Here is a 20,670-nt window from a genome sequence, read left to right on the forward strand (position 1 = left end):
GTACATTTTAAGAATGGCGTTTATCTTTTTTGAGAATGAGTTCTTATTTTATTTTATTTATTGGGGTCTACAACAGATGATACAAATGTTTGTGTCAGTAAATGTGTGGCGGGGGTGTTTGTGAAAAATAACGGGGACAGAGCTGCTGTCAGACGAACAGCTGTGCGGCGTCATCACAAACGGACGTCGCTTCACGTGACGCTCCGGAGGAAAGGACGTCCCATTGCTCTTAAAACTCATTTCCCTGCTTCTCGTGGTTTCCTTGCGTCCCTCCATGCTTCCCTGGAGGGAGGGACTAAACACAGAGAAACGACGCAAGTGAGGGAAGCAAGGATTTAATTTAACCGACCTGAGACGGGGCCATAGCTCCTCCATTATCGCTCCTCGGTCCTCCGGCAAAAATAAGGCCATTGGGACGCTACTCGAGATGGCGCAGACAAATCAACTTCCGGTGAGACCGAGATCGAGGAGCGAGGAAATGAAAAATAAGAGAAGTGAGAAGGGCCCTATTTGTTACGTTGTGCACGCTCCCGCGAGGTGCGCGCATTTCTCGGCGGGGAGAACAGCACGACCCCGGAAGTTCAAAACAATGTAGACCATACACCTTTAACCGATCAGCAACCTCACGCAATACATCAGTTTGGGAGGTTACACAACGACACAGCTACTCTCAAGTAGCCACTGTGTTGACAGCACACCTCCATTAAGCAAGATGTCTTCTTCTAGCGTGGAAAGTAACGTGTGTCCTCCGGTGAAACAGAAAGTTGAGGAGGCACTGGCCATGGAGTACTTCTTCACGGATCTGACTGAGACTGCAACGTGCCTCATCTGCAGTCAGAGGGTGTTATTTAATGACGTTACCATGAAGCGGCATTACTTAGCCAAACACGCCTGGGAGTATGATCATTACAAGGGAAGAAAGAGGAAGAGCATGTCGGACAAGCTTAATGCAGAATTTAAACGCAACGTGGGGGTTTATGCAGGCCCTGACCCCAGAAAGGAACCTCAACCAGGTATTTTAATCTTTTTAACAGACACTGTTTTACTTTTATTATTTCAATGTATTTTGTAGAGATCTAAGCTTTTATTCTGAAGGGGGTGAACCGGTAGTTATATTAACAATGATCCCGGCCAGTTTTATTTCTGCCAATTTTATTGAACACTTGTTTTTAAAGACATCAGAAAAGGCACATGACATTAGTGTTCATAACATGAATTCAAAGTAAGGGCATTATACAAAACAAAACACAAGTGGTCAACGAGGAAATAAGGTGTGTGGTAAAAGGGTTGGGCTTTTTACTTTTGCATTTAATTGATTTATTGTATAGTTGCATGTCATTAAGAAACCAACAAATACTGGAGACATTTTGAGGAAGCAACATTAGTGGATGAAATATATAATAATTAATTCTGTTTCAAATTGAAGGACACATTTTATATTATCATATGTTAAGACCGGAGTGTTTTACTCAAAGCATCCCGAGATATTTGAATTATAGTGCAGGAAAATAAAAGATGTCTGAGATGCAAAAGCAGCATATATTTAAGTGTAAATCTGTCGTGTTAGAAATGATTGCAGAGTAAATCTCATTCATGATTCTAAAAATGATTTGTTAACTTTTGGTGGAACTGGAAAGGATCCCGGTGCGGGAAAAGTAAACGTTTATTTCTGAAACTACGTCCAGGCACTAATTAATTCTTCTTTTTACAATTACTAAATACATCTTTTATTTTCATAATATCGTGTCGTGTTATTTTATTCTAAATTATGCAGTGTTTGTAGTTAAAACCACGCGATGGCGCCCCCTTGCGGCTGTCGGTCAGTGATGATGCAGCTGTAGGGAGAGCTGTCTGTTGTTAGCCATTGTGTCATTAGCTAGCTAAATTACTGCAGCCGGGGGTAGTGGTCTTGCTTTATCTTGGCAGAAAACAACAGGGTTACAGGTAAACATAAGCCTTTTTATGTGCAGTTATTAAATATTGCAAGATTTCACGCATTCATTGTTGTTGTGTTTGAAGCTAGCATGCTAACAGGATGCTAAACAGGAGGCCGCGCTTCTCATTATGAGGAAGCAGCTTCACCTTTGTTCGCCATCTATCTAATGCATTTCAATATTACTTTAAACACACAATGGATACACCAAACCAGCTATTATACCCATTCAAGTTTAATAAACTGTGTTCTGAAGCCGTGCAGTGGCATGCGAGGCTTATATTTAATGTGGTTTCTACAACTTTGACGTAAGCGAAGGTGACGTTATTGTTCACTAACATATATAATTGACGCATCAAAGACTAAAACACAGCTTTTCGGGAACTGAAAGTATGTTTCTATATATAATCATTGTGTAATTGTTCCATAACAGCAGCCAGATTCAATCAGACTAAAGTGTATTATTGGGTTGTCACTTGCAATGATTTTGGATTATCGCATACAATGAATGTAAGAGAAATTGAAATTATGTTCAAAAATAAAAGTAATAATGTAATGACATAACAATAAACATATGAAATGAATATTGTGAAAAGATGTTTAAGTATTTGTAAAATGTAAAAACGTATAGTATATCTGAAATAAAGTAAGAGCTGTTCAATTTATGAAATTGTGTAATGGTTTACATTGTGAAGATAAAGCACAACCCTGCGTGGCTTCATGAAGTTTTGTTAATAATATTTTGGTACGACTTTATGGTGATTTTGAAGCCCATAGTTTGTGATGCTGCTTAGAAGTGTTATGCTGAGCAACTTTCTCCCAAAATGTTGTCCAACCCATTTATGTTAGTGCTGGAAGACTAGGTATTAGCTTGTTGTTCAGATAAGTTGGACACTAAAGACAATAAAGTAAGACACTTTAGCACAGAAAAGACATATACATATTTTAGATTAAAGTGTCACTGTGACAGTTTGTCTACCAGAGTTTTTTACTCTCAAATTGATAGTGACCTCAAAATCTATTGTTCAAACACTTCTCAGTGGATACACAACGATTCAACAACTTAAAGCAAGCTAATACTTTGGAAACTGTGTAACATTCAGTATTGCACAAACAAAATAATTATCCGTAATTCTTTACTGATTGACATCCCGTGTGTCAGTTAGTTGGAAAGGAAAAGTAGAACTGGAAAATCAGGATATGACTAACATTGAATTTGAGCCACACCTATATTTTTTTGCAGAAGGGTCAAATGGTATTCTCTCCTTCACCGTAATGTTATTAAGTAACTGTTGATGTGCACTTAAAGGAATTTTTCTCTGGAAGTTTTTCCTTGTACGATGTGAGGGTCTAAGGACAGAGGGTGTCGTATTGTCATACTGATATTCTGTACACACTGTGAAGACCACTGAGACAAATGTAACATTTGTGATATTGGGCTATATAAATAAACATTGATTAATTGACTTAAGAAATTAGATTCTAATTGTTTCTTTCCTTTCCACAGCCATGCGAAGTCTGAAGCTGATAACTGCTACCGACACACAGTATTCAGCAACTGTGCTGAAATCGATGAACGAGCAGCGAAACCATGGATTATTTTGTGATGTCACCATTATCATACAGGACAAGAAGTTCAGGGCTCACAAAACAATCCTGTCTGCCTCCAGTACGTACTTCCACCAGCTCTTCAGTGTCGCTGGACAAGTGATCGAGTTAAACTTCATCAAAGCGGAAATCTTTGAGCAGATTCTCAATTACATTTACAGCTCCAAGATTGTCCGTGTCCGCTCCGACATGCTGGAGGATCTCATCAGTGCTGGACAAATTCTGGGAGTCAAGTTCATTGCAAACTTGGGATCCCCTTTATCGCAAGTTAAGGGTCTTCCTGGTTTGTCTAAGGAGACGGGGAGCAAGAGTGACACTCCTCCAGAGGTGATGCCCGTCATCTCAGAGTCTTTCTCCATATCTTCTGAGGAATTCAACCAGGCGAGCAAGTCAGTGGGTAACGACGAGGACTCGGACGGAGATGTTATGTTTGTCTCACAAACGGATGCTCAAACCAGAGCAGCCAATCAGACAGCCAACTCAGAGGTTATTGATTTGGAAGCAGCAGATTTAGGAAAAGCAGCAGATACAGGAAAAGCAGCAGATACAGGAAAAGCAGCAGATACAGGAAAAGCAACATCAAAGCAAAATGAGGAATCAAATCAGGCTGTTGCAATACTGAAAGAGAAAGCCAGAGCCCCCGTTAAAATCATCGCTGCAAAGCCTCTCAGCATCAGTTGTCCATCACCCGCTATTCCCATCAGCAGCCCGCTGTGCAGTCCAGACAGCAGCTCTAACAGCAGCTTCGCCAGTAGCTCCACCAACGGCTCCAAAAGCTCATCCTTTCCTGCCAGACATTTCTCAGGAAGTGTTCCCACAACGCCCGCCAGGTCAAGCATCACCCCTGCGCACACAAGTGCCTCCCAGTCCTCTGAAAGCAGTGAAATAATAGGCGTCCAAAGGAAGCAAGTTTCTGCCTCGTCACAGCAAGGGGATTTCAAAATAAAGATCGTAGATGTGTCTGATGGCCAGTCAAATCAAACCAACAGCTCCAAATCAGCTGTAGTCGCAAAAACGACAGTCACGCTCAACACAGCCACGGAGATCGATTCAATTTCATCCGGGTGTAAAGTCTACGCCAATATTGGAGAAAATACTTACGACATTGTCCCAGTGAAGGAGGATCCAGGTGAAGGAGGCTCTAAAGTGAATAAAGGGAAGAGAGCATTAATGGCAACACCTTTGAAAACCTTCAATGAAATACCCCTTTCACCAAAGTCCGGCCCCAACAAGAAGAAGTGCAAGACAGAGCTGGAGGATCACTACGAGCTAATCATGGACGGGAAGACTTTTTTCGTCTGCATCGTCTGCAAGCGGCCCTACGTGTGTCTGACGAGTCTGCGCCGTCACTTCAACACTCACTCGTGGGAAAAGAAGTACCCGTGCCACTACTGCAACAAGGTGTTTGCACTGGCCGAGTACAGAACTAAACATGAAATCCACCACACAGGAGAGCGCAGGTACCAGTGCCTGATGTGTAACGACATGTTCGTGAACTACCAGTTACTGTCCACACACTGCAAGCATGCGCACAACCAGGATCCCAGTGGCAGGAAGGAGAAAGACGAGACGGACAACAACTTGTACCGCCTCCTGCCGTGTAAGACGGTGCAGATGAAGTCGTACTCGTGGAGTAACGACGGCCAGGAAGGAGTCCCGGTTATATCGGAGGACGGCAGCGTGCATCACATCACCAGTGAGGACGTGCACTCCTCCACTCAGACCAGGATGTTGAACTGGGACGACATCTTTATCGAGCCCGACACTCGCATTCCGCCCGATGATCACGCCCGCCGGGGCTCAGCCGCGAACTCTCCTCCACCGGGAGCCACGGAGTTTGACTTTGTTATACCAGAGAGCTACTGAGCAACCCCCGCTGCTCCATTACATGTGCCTTTTTAAAGGGTACCCCATAACCTTTTTCCAGGTCAACAATATTAATCTGTAATTCTCAATAGTATCGGAATAATCTACGGTCACATTAGCCTTTCCTTTTAATTAATTGTGTGGTTAAATATAGTACTAATGATGCTAATACATGTTAGAATAATGTGCATCTGCCAGAGCCAGCTGGAGATTTCTTGAATTTGTCCCTCCTTGTTGAAGTGAAAAGGAGACGAAGCGAGTAGTTTTAGGAAGGAAAAGCAATGTGACCAAATCTTTACTCCTGTTTCTCTGCCTTTTTAATCTGTCTTTTTTTTATCATTACAAATAATGATAGTGGTTCGCACGCAGTAAAATCACAACGACAATAGTTTATATGGATGCTAACATTTTCATGCAGGACTCAAAAGTTGCCCCAGAAATGAAGGCATCACACACTAGCTGCAATAAAACCATTTTTTAAAAACCTTTGGGTCATACTATTCTAGATCAGTTTCCGACATTAGGCACCCCACTGAGCTCCATTTCATAAAATATAAATTCTGTTTTACCTATTTAAATATATGAAACCTAAATCATGTAGTGTGTAACCGGGATTTTCAAAGGATGCATATTATAGGGGTGTAACGGTTCACAGAAGTCACGGTTCGGTACGTAACTCGGTTTGGGCGGTCACGGTTCGGTACGGGTTCGGTACAACAAGAAAAAGCAAACTCATGTTGAATAATTAACTGTATCACACTGTTAAAAACAAACCACAGACAGTACCACACACACTCAGATGCCCAGATTATATAATGGCTGATGTCAAAAAGGTTCAATAAACTGTAAAACTAAAAAGAATGTCTTGAAAATCCATCCATCCATCTTCTCCCGCTTATCCGTGGTCGGGTCGCGGGGGTAGCAGTTCCAGCAGAGAGCCCCAAACTTTCTTTTCCCTGGCGACATCAACCAGCTCTGACTGGGGGATCCCAAGGCGCTCCCAGGCCAGCGAAGAGATATAATCCTTGTCTTGAAAATATTACATCATAAATAATAAGAAAGTGTTTCAAGAGCACATATACCAGTGATTGGCAAATCTGGGTGATGCATTCTGATATAATGTAGCATGTTTGGCGTGTGTTCCCATTAGCATACTGCACCGCTGTCTAACAACGCCGACACACCGTCCTCGTCCGATCCACCACTCGCACACTTCATCGTTATTGTAGTCCACAGGGAACCCGAAATGTTCCCACACAGCTGATTTAAAACAAGCAGGTGGGTTCTAGCTCCTGAGTGTTATCTGAAATCGCCATACTAACTTTTCTTCTTGTATTGTGTTCCTTTTGTTGTTTTCTTCTTGTTCTTCATTTGTTGTTTAAGGGCGGCTGGCCAACAGCTTTTAGGCGCAATACCGCCCCCTGGATTATAAATAGTGTAATGGATACTGCCCTGAATGACTGACCTTTTTCCCACTCGTAAAAAAAAAGGCGTATTCGTCGTGTGCCGAACCGTGACGGGACGAATACGGATAACGTTCCACCTAACATAATGCTCTTTAGCGGTTTAAACACATTTTTGTAAAATACAGGATGTGACCCGTAATGAAATAAAACAAGGCTGCTAATATTTTAAAACCCTCATCAACTGATGCATTGACCATGAGTTTGAAATGGACATTTAACATCACTCCTTATTCCAATATGGGAATAATGCAAAGAGAAATGATAATTATGATCTGAAATATATTTTGTGATTGTTGGCAATCCCACTTGTGGATATTGTGGCAGGGAAGTTATACAATGATCATTTAAACGCAATTTGGACATTTCCATTGAACACCTGTTTTATTTTTGATACACCTGTACATTTTGATTTCCAATTCCTGTCCTTCCTTGTTTTTTATGCTAATATCTGCCGTCTACACCGCGTAGGCGACAGATTTGGCAAACAAATGTGGTTATTTAATCCAGACATAAAGCACTTAGTGTTGCATCAGGCAGAATTCTTTTTCACATTTGGACTTTTTTTCACATTGTGTCAAAATGTAGTGATCAGTATGAGTAGTGCTAACAATGAAATCTATATTCATGTCATTCAATAAAATCATGCAGGACTTTTAATTAACATTGGCATTTGATGTACAGTGCATTTGTGTTCATGTCTTTTTCTTTAATTTTTAAATACTGTCTCAGACGTATCTTTTAGGTTCATAGTTGTAAATAAAATGAAATAGATATTAAATAATCAGTTCTGTTGGCATTGTACAAAATGTCCCTTTTGTCAATTAGCAACAAGGGGTTTCCTGATGATAAATAAATTATTCTTTCACTATTTTCACTTAATTGTCTTGCACTACGTAAGCATACAAACATCTGCTATACGGTTGTCATTGTGATGTACGAAATGAAAATCATACAAACTGTCACTTTGCCTTAATGCTGAGAGTAAAATATATCATGTGTCACACATGAAACAAAAACATATCTATTGAAGCTCCAGAAGATGTTGGAAGAGTTAAGAGCAAATGCTCAAGGAGAAATAGTGCAGAATCTGAAATATTCCTTCTTTATTATTAATGTCAACTCCCTGTGTTTTTAAATGTTTCTAAATCTTCCATTGTCTGGATTATATCAAAGATTGAAAACATTTTTAGTGTTAGACTTAAGGAAATTGATGGACTTTCCCAAACCTTGACTAGTCACTGTTGAAAAAGTATAACTTCTCAAACCTAATGCTAGTTACACCCTTTTCAATTTTACAATGTAATACAATTATCTAGAGAAGTTTCAGGTTTTAAGTTTCCTTAACAAACATCCATCATTTAGCATGCTATCAATGGCTGTTAGCGCATACAATAGGCGTCAGGCATTTGGTCATAAAACAAGGTTTGCAAAGAAAAAATCAACTTGATGGTGATATGTGAAAAGCTGAACTATCACCAATTTATCAAAAGTTTTAAGATTAGAAAATGACATTAATGGCTGCATCAAGTTGTCATGGCAAACCATCAAACATCATGGTTACACAAGAGGAAAGTTGGGATAACTGAAGTCAACAGGATTCACCCTCGGTGCACTCACTGCACTATGGTTTATCTTATTGAAGTTTATATGTTTGGTAAAGACTAAAGTGGTGAAGCAACCGTGCATACAGTTTAGCTAAAAAGTCAAACACACCATTTGAATTACATAAAACATTTTTACTGGCAAGACGAAAAGGAACTGACAATCAGCCCCTGAGAGTATTTTAAATTATACAAAGCAGTGATAACAGCTGACGGAGACCTGTCTCATTGACATGGACTACGTTTACTGTCCTTCACTCTTCCTCAGAGAACACCAGTCCTTTGACCCTTCATGATCTCCCCTCATGTCAGTGAATCCAGCACCGACTGTTCCCGCTCGGCCTGCCTCGTGTTTATTCCTGACGGAGACTACACATTTGAACCCAGATGTGATATCACAACTACTTATATAGCGCAAGATAATATACGCTTACCAGCTTTGCAGCATATAGTGAAAATAGAATAAATAGTTTGGAGTGTAACTGTGACCGCCCTGCTGCAGAATAGCTTATTTCTTCATCTTGTTGCTCTGCGAGCACATGGTTCAAGGTTTTTTTTTTAACAAACTGATCATCTGTTTGTATAGCTAAACTGCTGGAGAGCATCTGAGTATTATACTGCTGTACATTCATTATGAGCATTGTAATTCCTTCATTACTGCTAACATTGCCTAATTAATCGCTAAAGAAGAAACTGCCTCGGCCTACTACAGTTTTGAATTCTCTCGCTGATTCATATTCTGGGGGGACATCAAAAGCATTCATGTATCGGGTTTGATCTTGTAGCTGTCATCTCCTCACGTTATCATCGGTGCCACTTGAGGCAGGAAGCATTTACAATATGTCCTGAAGAGAGGTGAACTTTGACCTAGTACAGAATAAGTCCAAAGACCCAGAGCTGCAGCGCTGGAAGCCCGTTTGCATTAAGGCAGATAGATGTGTAAACAGTCCTTGCTGTGGACCGGTGGTCTCTCTCTTGATGTGTGAGTGGAGGCAGGGGCGACAAACACTCCTGGTGTCGGGCTGAACTCAAGGTGAGTTCCCTCTGTGGCCTTCCTCCTCGTCCTCACCACCTTTCCTCCAACACTCATTGTGAGGAAAAGCCCAGAGGAAATGTGTATTCACGCCACTCAATCAGCATCTGAAAAACACCCGCTAACGTTCCAGGTGCCTTCTTTCTGCTGGATGTGTGTTACGGGCTGTAGGGTGGAGGCTTCTCGTCGGGGTGGGTGTGAGGAGGAGAGTATCGTGGAGGGACCATGGTGGGCCACAGGTGGCTGGCCCCTGACTGGGAGTCATCCGACAGGGTGGAGGAGTCGGGGAACAGGTAGGAGCCCTGCAAGAAGGACATTTATTAGAATTACCTGTTTCAGTTTCCATTTTTACATTCAAAGCTCTTTTTTTAGGTTTTTTGAAGGATGCACAGAATAACGGTTGTTTGTAGGTTTCCTTATTTAAAAAACTGAAGTTTGACAGGGTTGGGGGGGGGCTCTGCTGGGGCCAGTTATTGAATGAGAGGGGCAAATGTAATGCTGGACAAGGGAGACAAAGACAGTGGTCAAGATTTAAACAAGTAGTATAAAGTTATAGCGCACAAAGGAAGTATTATTGTTTTTTGTTTTAATAACATAATTGGTGTCAATGACTGAGTTGCAATTTTTGTTTAGTTGGGGTAATAAACACTTTTTATTTTATTTCTTTGTTGGAATTTGTTTTAGTAACAGAATTTGTTTCAGTAACTTAGTTTTAATTTATTTAATTACATAACAAATAAAACCTTCCTTTTTCTTAGGCCCGGGTTGCAACACTATTACATATTGCATTATCATAGATTTGTTATTTTGCAGGGGGGCCACAGGGGGGCCAACGCACAGTGTTACAGGACCACTGGACCCCCCCCCCCAGAACCACCATGTTGATGAAGACCAGCAGTGCAGGTCTGTAGCTGTACCTGCAGGTCGTAGGCGGTGTACGGCGGCAGGCAGGGGGCAGTGTTGTAGTACGAGGCGAGGGAGGTGTTGGGGGGAGGAGGCTGAGGGGGGGCTGGAGCTGTGACGGCTTCAGGCTCAGATGTAGACTCTGAGGCAGGAGCCGGAGTCTGACAAGGACATGAAGAGTATTGATCAGTTTCCATTAATTCAAACATCAGAGGATTACAAAACAAAAACCCATTAGAACAAACACTTAAAGCAGAATTTTAGCCCAGTTGTTCATGGTCAAATCTCAAATATAATGCTGCATTCAATGTGCACCTTGGATGGTCCGGTTTCTCAGAGTTGTTCTACTAACGTTCGTGTGTTTATGAGCTTTTAGTTTTAATGTGGAAGAACATGTTTTGTTTTTTGTGCACCAGTACATTCCCTAAAATCATTAAACTGTTGCTTCACATTACATGTAGATACTTGGACAGCAACAGACCGCTGCAACCTAAAACCATGTTCCGAATTACATATGAGCAAACAATTTGATATGCGGTGCAATAAGTGAATTCTTAATAACTTTTTGAAGGGGGCTTTCATGTGCACTCACAGTCTGGGACACATTTTCCAATTATTCTGACACCACATGAATGCAGCACATGTACCCACCATGTCTTTGAAGCCTCCCAGCACTGCAGCAGTGATGATGCCCAGAAAGAGCGCCACGATGTTGAGGATCGTAGCGGACCACAGCAGGTGATAGAGGTGCACCACGTCCTGGCAGCTCTTCACATCCGTGTACTCATGGTAGCCTCCAATGAGCTCCACTCGGCTAGCCCAGTGGGCGGAACAGAGAGGGGGCATACAGTCAAGCCACACAAGTCACAGAGAAAGTGTTGTGGCTTGTTGTGTTCAGGGCAAGATGAAAGACAAACAGTAGGTTTTGATTTATAGAAACAAATGAGTCTATGAGAGCTAAGGACAGAAGACATGGTGGGTGTTTAAGAGTGGGAAGATATATGATTTGATCATTATCGTAATGGATTTTAATATTGAGATAGTTGTGATTATTCTCATGATTTATAAAACAGGAAATACAGTATGTAAAAAGGAATAGACTAATAATGTTGCTGTTTATTCATGCAAAGAAACCTTACGATTCCTTTATTCTTAATTCGTTTTTTACTAAAACAGATATTCACGTAACAAGTTATTCTATCTGTGATGCAATAATAATATATGCTTCCTTACTCAATGTAATAAGAGGATGATCATTTTGTGAAAAGCATATATTTTGACAACAATAATCATTTACAAATGTTTATATGGTTTCATGCTTCGCTTTGTCAGACGCAAAACATAACATGCAGGGGAAATGGGATCCTAAACACATATTACATAAGTAAGTCATGTCACTGACACACTACACAGTTACTCCAATCACGGGTCGAGAAAATGAAGAACATGAGTTGATCATTAATGGCCAATATGGTTCTATAAAAAAAGGGACCTACTTCCAAATCATGGATGATTTCCTAAACTTTTTCAATACATCTTTATTCTGAAGTCCCATAAGAGGATGTTCTCTGAAACAAAGGTTGAAAGGAAAGAAACATATACTTGTTCTGATACAATCAACGTTGCAGTGCAAAAGAATCTCCCACAAAAATGGCACATCAGCACACGTCAAAAATCCAAACAGTCAAAGCAACACAGCAAAGTGAGGAGCCAGTGATGGAGAGGCTGTTGGTGTACTCACTTCCCGCAGTTGTAGAGGTCGCAGCAGTAACAGGTGTTGCCCTTCACATGCAGGTTACAGGGGGAGCGCGAGGAGGTCTGACAGGGCACCTGAGGGTCAAAAGTTAATTCAAATGATTAGTCTTTTCACTTAAGGTTGACTTATGACACTTCATTCCCCACACACACTGAGGATGCATTCGATTTCTGTAAATAGAAAGTGAAATATTTGTCTTACGTCTCGTTCAGAGGAAGTCTCACTGGAGTGAAACTCACAGCGGCCGGCGTACAGCGGCCTGAGGTCCTGTAGTACAATAAACAATATTCTTTAGATTTCACTGCACAATGCATCACTGCTACAAACCCTATATACAGTCTGATACAAACGCATTCTAAAGCAAAATCAACAATGTAGATAAATGCAACAAATAGAGAGAAACAAATCTGAATGTATTCCTCTGAGAGCATCACATCATATTCATTGCAACACTGGGCCTCTTTGAGCTCAGTTTACAAACAAATGTCTGCAAATAAATATCCAATTTTCCATTTCACTGACGTCACTGGCAAATAAAAAAACTGCCAATCCTCCTATTCGAAAAGCCATAACTTATTTTAACATAATTGTTTCAAGAGTGCATTGGTGGTTATTTATTGTTTCGAGTTCTTGCGTCATGGAGAGTAATATCTCTGCATCACAAAATGCATTTCCCTTGCTGAGAAGGGTGCAGCCTCTTCTACAGACGGCCATATGTGAGCAATGCCCTCTTTATAATCTATGTGTAATGCAGACAGAGTATATTAAGCTTCAATGGGGATGGCATTGATTAGTCGGACAGTGAGTGTTATCCATATTCATAATTGATCAGTTTGGTTAAATACGAAGAAGCTTCAGTGATACTTACAATGTGCCTGGCAGCAAACACTCCGTCAACAATAGCACAGCAGAAGGCGGCCACTACCCCGAAACTGATGAAGACAATAGACGCCACTAACTGTGGAAGAAAACAGCAGCTCTTCATCACTCTTCATCACACGGTTATGATTCTCTTTGTCACAGAAGACTATAAACTCCATTTTAGGCACTGCGGCTATTGATATTGTTAGGTCATGAAAATGTCAGAAAACATTCCAATCCCAGCTTCAAGTCCAATGTGATGTCTTGAAATGTTTCGTTTAGTCATTTCAAAACTCAAAAGGTATGCAGGCCAATAAGATATAATAGAGAAAAGCTGAACATCTCCATTTATAAGAAGCTCAAAGCAGCATTACTACCCCTTTTACATGAACAATGACTCAACCAAATGAACAGTTATTGAAATATTTGGAAATGTCTTTTTGGTTGGAGCTCTAACAGGCACCACTTTGATTTTGTAATTGCTTCCGCTCACCACTTTTGTATCGGATTCCCTTCCAACAGTAACCTGTATCATATTGCCCATGTGCTGCTCTCTGAGTATGAATAGCTCTGAATGGGATGGGGTGGGGGGGCTGTTAGAGAGGACAACAGTGACGGAGTGCTGAGCTGGTCACCTAGCTGCAGCAGTAGTTAGAGCCTGGCACGCTGCCCGGCTCTTAAAAGGAACTCCAAACACTTATTTCCCCCCTTTCTCCCCATCCGCCTAACTTTCTCCTTTCACTCCTCAATGAAAGCGGTATGTATTCACTTACACATTAGCCCACCCTCTCTGAAGCTGACACAAAACATCCAACACCTCGAGGTAACCGGGTTGTTCGCCGGCGCCAAGGTTTCTGTGACGCTCACATGAATGCATTCAGCGGCAAATGATTTAGAAAGAGACATTTGTGATGGAATAAAGGTTTGTGGGTGTTTTTTTTCTTAGCTTCTCCCTCTATCTTGTGATTCATGAACACACTTTTTTAGTCAGTCAGAATAGTTTTAGCCTTTTTAATTGAAATAACTTCTGTTATTTTGTTCTGTGCTTTTCTTACTGGATTGAATTCAAGCGGTAATGAGGCATCAGGTATTTAGCAACATTTGAATTTAAGATAGTTACATTTGATCAAATCTAACTCACCCGGGATGATAAAGCAATACTCCCTATAGATGTTTTGAATCATTTAACCTTACTATAATGTTTAATTTTATACCTAAAATACAGATAAATGTCCATCAGTATACTATTCATCAGAGAGTGTTATATACAACAGTCAAAAAGTATTTCATTTTACTATGATAACAAATGAAGAAAACCAGTACATATTGACACTTGAGAGGCTGTGAGCAGTGAATGTCTGGGATTTGTCCTTAAAAAATTATAAATAGATTACCAAAATAGTTTTACTTACTCAACATTTTAGCTCTGCAACAACTGGAATCATCTATAAACAAATTGGCTATACTACCCGTCCCCGACCCATAAACTATTTCAACACATGACATTATATTATGTATAGTAACATGCGATAAGGAATAACCAGTGGACAGTGGGCAGTGTGGTGTAAGGTGTCGTAGCCGGGTCAGTTGTGAGACTCCAGCCATCTGAACTCTGCTGCGTTACAGTAAAGGTGTCACGGTACAAACTCATCATTCATTTGAGCCCTGACAGTCCCCACCCCACACCTCCCACCTGCTCCCCTCATCTGCAGTTTCCTTCACCACATTCCTGTGTGGGCATCTGTCCTCCTCAGCTTACACCCTGTAGCTATTTCTGTCTGCATCTCCCTTGAAGCCCAGGCTCCGCTACGCAAGCCGCCTCAGGCCAAGAGGGACTCACAGCCTCTCTGCCTGTCATCCCAATAACAACATAATCAGGTCGTTGGGTAATTGGGACTGAGACGCAGTTTAATGATAGTTTTCTGTAACAGTCCAGACAAGGTCATATAAATCCTCTTACCATCTGCCTCTTGTTGTCTATCAAATGAGCGCCGATGATTCCCAGAAAAGAGCCAAAGCCCAGCTGAAAAACAGTGAAAAAAGCTAAGTTTATTGATCAATCGATCTGGATTTATACAGATATATATGTAGATACAATAAACAACAATCCAAAATCATTCATTCATCAAGTAAATAAAGCTATACATCATCATATTTAAGATAAGCCCTGATTTCTAAGTCCGTAAGTTTAATGTTTGAAGGGTGCTTGTTCCATATTTGTCTAAAATAAATACAGAAAAGCTCAATTGAATTCATTGACCCAAACTACTGTTATCATTTGCGCAACATATTGAAGCTGAGCCCTCCACTAAGCTAACAGGATGTAACACTATGTAACACTGTAACACTCTTTATACTGGCCGAACAACAACAGTCATTGCAAAACTACAAACCTTCATTAGGCTGATGCCGACTTTTTAACAAAATCAATGTAGTAGAATAACAAAAGTATCACTGTAATAGTAGCAGCTATCAAGGGTATTGAGCAATGTTACACAACAACAAATACTGCAGAATCAAAATAAACTGTAGGAGAATGTCCCTGTGACCCTAACACCAAAACAAACTGTAAGATGATAGGAGGATCATATCACTGTACCCATGAGACCAATATATACCATATGAATATATAGGATAAGAATAGAAGCAAATATGGGGCAAAAAAGGAAGACCACAAACACAGTCAGGGTTTGTATTGTTGACTTGTACTGAGTACTTGTTTGCGTATTGATTAACCCCGTTCAACTGCACCTGAGTCCATCCGACCAGTTTCTTCCAGATCTGAGAGTGGTGTTTATCTCAAATGAGAGATCTATACCTCAAAACTTTCGGACAACCCACTCTGGCCCCCTGTGTCTTTTAGAATTTATTTTAGTCCATTTCTTAGTTTATTAGGACACTAAATGGCTTTTCCCCCCCTTTTATCTCCCAGGCTCCCTATCGTTTTATGATCCTCCAGAAACCCTCAGATCCTCCACAGCTGCTCTTGTAATTGTGCCTGAGGTCACCACAAAAACATTTGGGGATACCCACTTGAGTAGTTAGTCTCTTTCTGACTCAAGTGGACAGTTTTAAATAACCATTCAAAAACACATCATTTTAATATAGCCATTTATCTTGCAGCTGTCTGGAGTAATCCTTGATTTCTTCTTTTTTTTTAAAGGCAAAATGGATGTGTAAAGATTTTAAACATGTGTTTTTTGAACTGATAAAGAAACACGAGAGAAACAGTAGCCCTCTACAGTGAACTACAGGCAGTCTATTGTTTTTCTTTTAAAGAATAGATTGTTGAGTCCAGAAATAAAATTCTAAAATCGTATTTAAGTTTGCGAGTTGCCTCATAGCGATCACAGGCTCCTGAATCAAAATCGTTTTTTGCAGACTCATGTTAGAAAATATCCTGATAGAACTCGTGATTTACCCCCCTAACATGTATCAGATTTTAATATAAAGCTTTGATTCTGTAGCATAGTGAGATAAACTAAGTAGGTGTTTCTTTCATGCCATGGATAACATTTCAGAAATTAAAAAAAAAATCGTCTCAGAGATAAACAGAATGCATGTTTTCTAAATCTCTGCTTTTTACAGCAGACGTCAATAATTGAAACTATGAATTTTAGGTTGAAGTCAGAAGGAGCATCATTAGAAATGTAGCAGACGGCTTCCCTGATTGCTCTTCACTTTAGGCCCAACGCTAAAAGCCGAGTTCTGTGAGGAAAACACATTTATGGACTGAGATGCTTTGCTTCACTTAGCCCGTAATGACAGTGCTGAATAATGAATGTCGGCAGAGTCACTCATCACAGACCTTCAGTGATTAGGTTCATCACGAGCGGGAAGAGCAGTCTGAAAACTCCCTCTCTTCTCTCACACCTCGCTCAGTATCACTGGAGACAGGCTGCCGTTGCATTCAGGTGTGTACTCACTATGACTCCTGGGTAGTAGCCGCCCACTGTGATGTTCTGCGTCCTAGTGGTCGCTGCCAGGCCGAAGATGAGGATGAGCACAGACACAATGAGCAGCAACACCGTCACTATTATGGATTTCCTCTTCCTCCTCTTAAAGGTACCTAAAGACGACACATTAGCAAACATTACTGCTGTGATGTGAACAGTGAAGAGTTGAGAAATGCATAAATCAAGCTGCAATAGATAGTAGTTAAAGACTATAGTCGTAATTCTGTTAAAGAGGCCCTATATTGTGCTTTTTGGGGGTTTCCCTTTTCCTCTAGTGTATTTTATAGGTTTTTCTGCAAAGGCTAAAACCCAAACGTTTCCTCCCTGCCTGAAACGCCTCATTATACTCCTTTATTTACTTCCATAACATAGTGACATCACTTTGTAACACTTGCATTTCTATTGGCTAGCTCTCCATCACATTGTACGTGATAGGCTAAGGGGCGGGAACATCTCTAAGCTGTTGACCAATCACAACAGAGCCGGCCAGCCAACCAATCAGAGCAGACTGGGCTCTGGTTTCAGACAGAGGGTGAAAAGAGGTGCTGCAGCACAGGCAATACGAGAAAAATAAAGAGCTTTTTGAACATTAAAGCATGTAAACATGCCACAGTAGAGGCACACAATACACATTTGAACCTGGAAATTAGCATAATAGGGAAGGGCATCTTGGTGTATGCTGCGTATTTGCAAAAAGGCAAATGTATGTATATGTTTTAGGGAAAGACTAAACAAATCTGCATCATGTGAAAACACTTACTTTATTATTTAACATTAGCAATTTATTGTAATCAGTGTCTCGCAGATATTCACACACACACAAGGGAAAGAAACTTCCACAATGAAGCCCGATAAAAATGCAGAGGCATAAAGATGCCTGTGATGAACTAAATAAATTACCTGAATCTTAACTAGAAATGTCCTTACACCATTGAGATGATAATCATCTACCAAAATAACTGACTTAAGTCTTGCTGTTTGACAACCTTTGTTACATGTGCTCGTATTAAGTCCGTTTTTTGGAAAGTCAAAATAAGAGTGAATACTTTTAGGGGCCTCATTTAAATAAGAACGGTTTCAAATCCAACAAAAAAGCATCAAGCAAATATCAAATACTATACCCAGTGTGAGAGGTTTGCAAGTCAGAAGTAAAAGAACCACAACATATTGAATATGCATATTAAACTACAAAGACAACCATTCAAGGGTTGATAAGCCTCGACAAATGTACTTCTTTTAAAACCACTGAACCTCAAGCTCCTGTACAATGTTATTTCCTCAGAGAGCTGCAGGCTATCATCTCTGACAATATTCAAGTCAGAGTCAAACATTACAAACTGAAGAGAAGGGGAATGGAGTGGCCCCTCATTGCAGTCTTTTTAATGACTTTACTGATGCATTTGTTTCAGCAGATTCTGTAGAGTAAGGTCCCACTGATTATCTATTGCATGTATTTTCATCACTTCCTGTTTAACTAAAATCACTGTGCAGGGAAAGCGAATGGTTTCAGTCAGGGTTTTCTCCCCAGGGTGCCAGCATATCAACAACTTCCGGAATTTAATGATCTAGAAATGTATGGATGATTTTGCCAGGCTGGGATTTAAATGACAATAACAATTATAATGTAAATAATATTTCCTACTGCATGGTTCATTTCCTGCTCTCAAATGCTAGATTACAGTTAATTGAAAGAACCCATTGGGCTGTTTTGCATTAGTGAAATTAAATTGTGTTTATGTGTTTCCATGATATCACATTTCTTTCCACATCATCCAAACCTTGCTTTGAAGTCAAATGTCATATGTAATGAAACCACTTTGAAACTTCATATACTATCTGATTGTCAATATTAGTTTGAAACAAAAAACATTATTGATCTGGCTCTTACTCAAAAGCATGCATTTGCTTATTACTTTAGGAGTTCTAACTGAGACCAAAGGCCTCAACATACAAGTACAGTGTCTGGTACTAAGTTATGATTTGAAGCAAATACTACTCATGTAAGTAGGATATCTTCTGTTTGATAAATTACTCAAATCATTTTATTATAGTAGATCTTTGGAAAACACCCCATGCAACAGATTTCATATGGTCTGTGTGAAATTAGCTGTTCCATATTATTACACCACCAACACATCTATGTCTCTCCAGTACAGTACTGCAAATTACAAAATACCTTTCTCAATAATTGTTGTACAAGGAAGTGTTATACGGGAGCCATTTTCTGCCAGTAAATTAAGAAAGAGAAAAACATAGCTTTCTTGTAAGATCTTGTAAGACCTTAAAATAATGTGATGGATCTCAATATAATAAGAAACGTTCTCAATATAACAAGTGTGTAATTATTATTTCAAACACGTTATTTTAGAAACCGATCTGATCCTTTTTTTGCAATACCAAGTCATTATTTTGAGAAACTAAGTCATTAATTTGAGATACTTTAAAGAATGTTGCTCAATATAAAAGACTTATATTTTGATAACATTGACTGAAATGGTTTTCCATAGACTGGAAAAGCAAAACATGGATGTTGCTGCCATTAGCTGTGTAGTAGACTGATCCAAACAATCAACGATATTCTACGTAGTCAATGATCACCTGCCATGGACTGCAATAGAAATGTTTAAAATGGGATTCTCCTCTACACAACTAGACCATTTTACACCGTTAAAAACCGGCTCCTGTGGTTACTCAACGTCGCCGCACCTGCAGTGACGTGCTGCGGCCTGGACTTAAAAAACAACAGACTGTCTGGTGATGCAACGAGTGTTCTGTGAAAATGAAAACATGCCTTTAGTGTTTCTTACCAAGAAAACACAACAAATAAGGGTGGTCTAAAAAGCGTGTAGGCACAATTAAGTGAACCTTTCAGCATTGAGTGAAACCTCCGCATTGTGGCATTACCGAGTGTATTATTTAATTGATAAAACCTGCTGCGGCTGACCTTGCACACACACCTACCTACCTATGCTGGTTTCAGAGAGGGGCATACTGCTGGACTGGAGGCTCTGAGCAGAAGGCATGCTGGCTGGAGGATATTTAACGCAGGATGATCCCCTTGCAAAAAAAAAAAAAAAGAAGACAATCACGACTCACTGCTGCTCGCTTTATATTTTACAGCAAGCTGAGTACAATGGTGAGCTAACGCAGGCAGCGTGTTGGCGTGCTGTGTCATTCTCTGTGTCAACATAGGTGTCAACCCTCCGTCTCCTCCGAGCCTCTCTCTGTCACATCCCCGCCGCTGAGAGGCGTCTGTCGGTCTCTATGCTCTCGGTGAGTCGGTGTCCCGACGGTGGGTCTCTGCTGCTGCTGGCTGTGTGTGCGCATGTCACACACACATACCCCACTCTCTACAGAAGAAAAATACCTCACTGGCGTTACTTGAAGTAGGCCTACCAGAGTGTACTACTGGTAAAAGTAGTACTGTAATCACAATTTTACTCAAGTAGAAAAGTAATAGCATCAAAATATACTTTAAGTACAAATAGTAAAAGTAGCCTACTCATTACTCAGATGCAGAATCATTTATATCATATATTCAGAATAATTTATATCAGTACAATTCTGAGATACTTTACTGGATTAGTAGCTCATATGAAATATGATCAACACTTAAATAATACTTTAGTTACACCTGGAGTAACATTCACCAGCAACTCTGCAGTATAAATTAATTAAAACTTGGCC

General features: G+C 40.3%; 2 protein-coding genes across 4 annotated transcripts; one reads left to right on the forward strand and one right to left on the reverse strand.

The window, feature by feature from the left end:
- The first annotated feature begins 183 nt into the window (after window positions 1–183).
- Window positions 184–7,542, forward strand: zbtb33 (zinc finger and BTB domain containing 33). 2 transcript variants are annotated; one of them, XM_034093390.2, is made up of 2 exons: window positions 184–1,013; window positions 3,441–7,542. In XM_034093390.2, the coding sequence occupies exons 1-2, from the start codon at window positions 713–715 to the stop codon at window positions 5,405–5,407; spliced, it is 2,268 nt and encodes a 755-aa protein (XP_033949281.1). In that variant the 5' UTR covers window positions 184–712; the 3' UTR covers window positions 5,408–7,542. The 2 variants fall into 2 exon arrangements, with proteins under 2 accessions (XP_033949281.1, XP_033949282.1); XM_034093391.2 differs by lacking the exon at window positions 184–1,013 and adding an exon at window positions 1,783–1,944.
- A 105-nt stretch (window positions 7,543–7,647) lies between these two features.
- tmem255a (transmembrane protein 255A) lies at window positions 7,648–20,311 on the reverse strand. 2 transcript variants are annotated; one of them, XM_034093415.2, is made up of 10 exons: window positions 19,949–20,311; window positions 16,954–17,096; window positions 14,988–15,050; window positions 13,035–13,124; window positions 12,368–12,433; window positions 12,152–12,240; window positions 11,907–11,978; window positions 11,062–11,224; window positions 10,425–10,571; window positions 7,648–9,809 (listed from the first exon to the last, which is right to left on the reverse strand). In XM_034093415.2, the coding sequence occupies exons 1-10, from the start codon at window positions 20,004–20,006 to the stop codon at window positions 9,666–9,668; spliced, it is 1,035 nt and encodes a 344-aa protein (XP_033949306.1). In that variant the 5' UTR covers window positions 20,007–20,311; the 3' UTR covers window positions 7,648–9,665. The 2 variants fall into 2 exon arrangements, with proteins under 2 accessions (XP_033949306.1, XP_033949308.1); XM_034093417.2 differs by lacking the exon at window positions 11,907–11,978.
- Between the last annotated feature and the right edge of the window lie 359 nt (window positions 20,312–20,670).

This window comes from Pseudochaenichthys georgianus, chromosome 10 (assembly GCF_902827115.2).
Source record: "Pseudochaenichthys georgianus chromosome 10, fPseGeo1.2, whole genome shotgun sequence".
NCBI classification, from domain to species: Eukaryota; Metazoa; Chordata; class Actinopteri; order Perciformes; family Channichthyidae; genus Pseudochaenichthys; species Pseudochaenichthys georgianus.

Coding starts and splice junctions, on each gene's coding strand:
- zbtb33 (XM_034093390.2), top strand. CDS start 713: ATGTCTTCTTCTAGCGTGGAAAGTAACGTGTGTCCTCCGGTGAAACAG. Junction 1,014..3,440: donor CAGAAAGGAACCTCAACCAG/GTATTTTAATCT, acceptor TCCTTTCCACAG/CCATGCGAAGTCTGAAGCTG.
- tmem255a (XM_034093415.2), bottom strand. CDS start 20,006: ATGCCTTCTGCTCAGAGCCTCCAGTCCAGCAGTATGCCCCTCTCTGAA. Junction 13,125..14,987: donor TAGACAACAAGAGGCAGATG/GTAAGAGGATTT, acceptor TTTCTTCCACAG/TTAGTGGCGTCTATTGTCTT. Junction 12,241..12,367: donor AGACTTCCTCTGAACGAGAC/GTAAGACAAATA, acceptor TTTGACCCTCAG/GTGCCCTGTCAGACCTCCTC.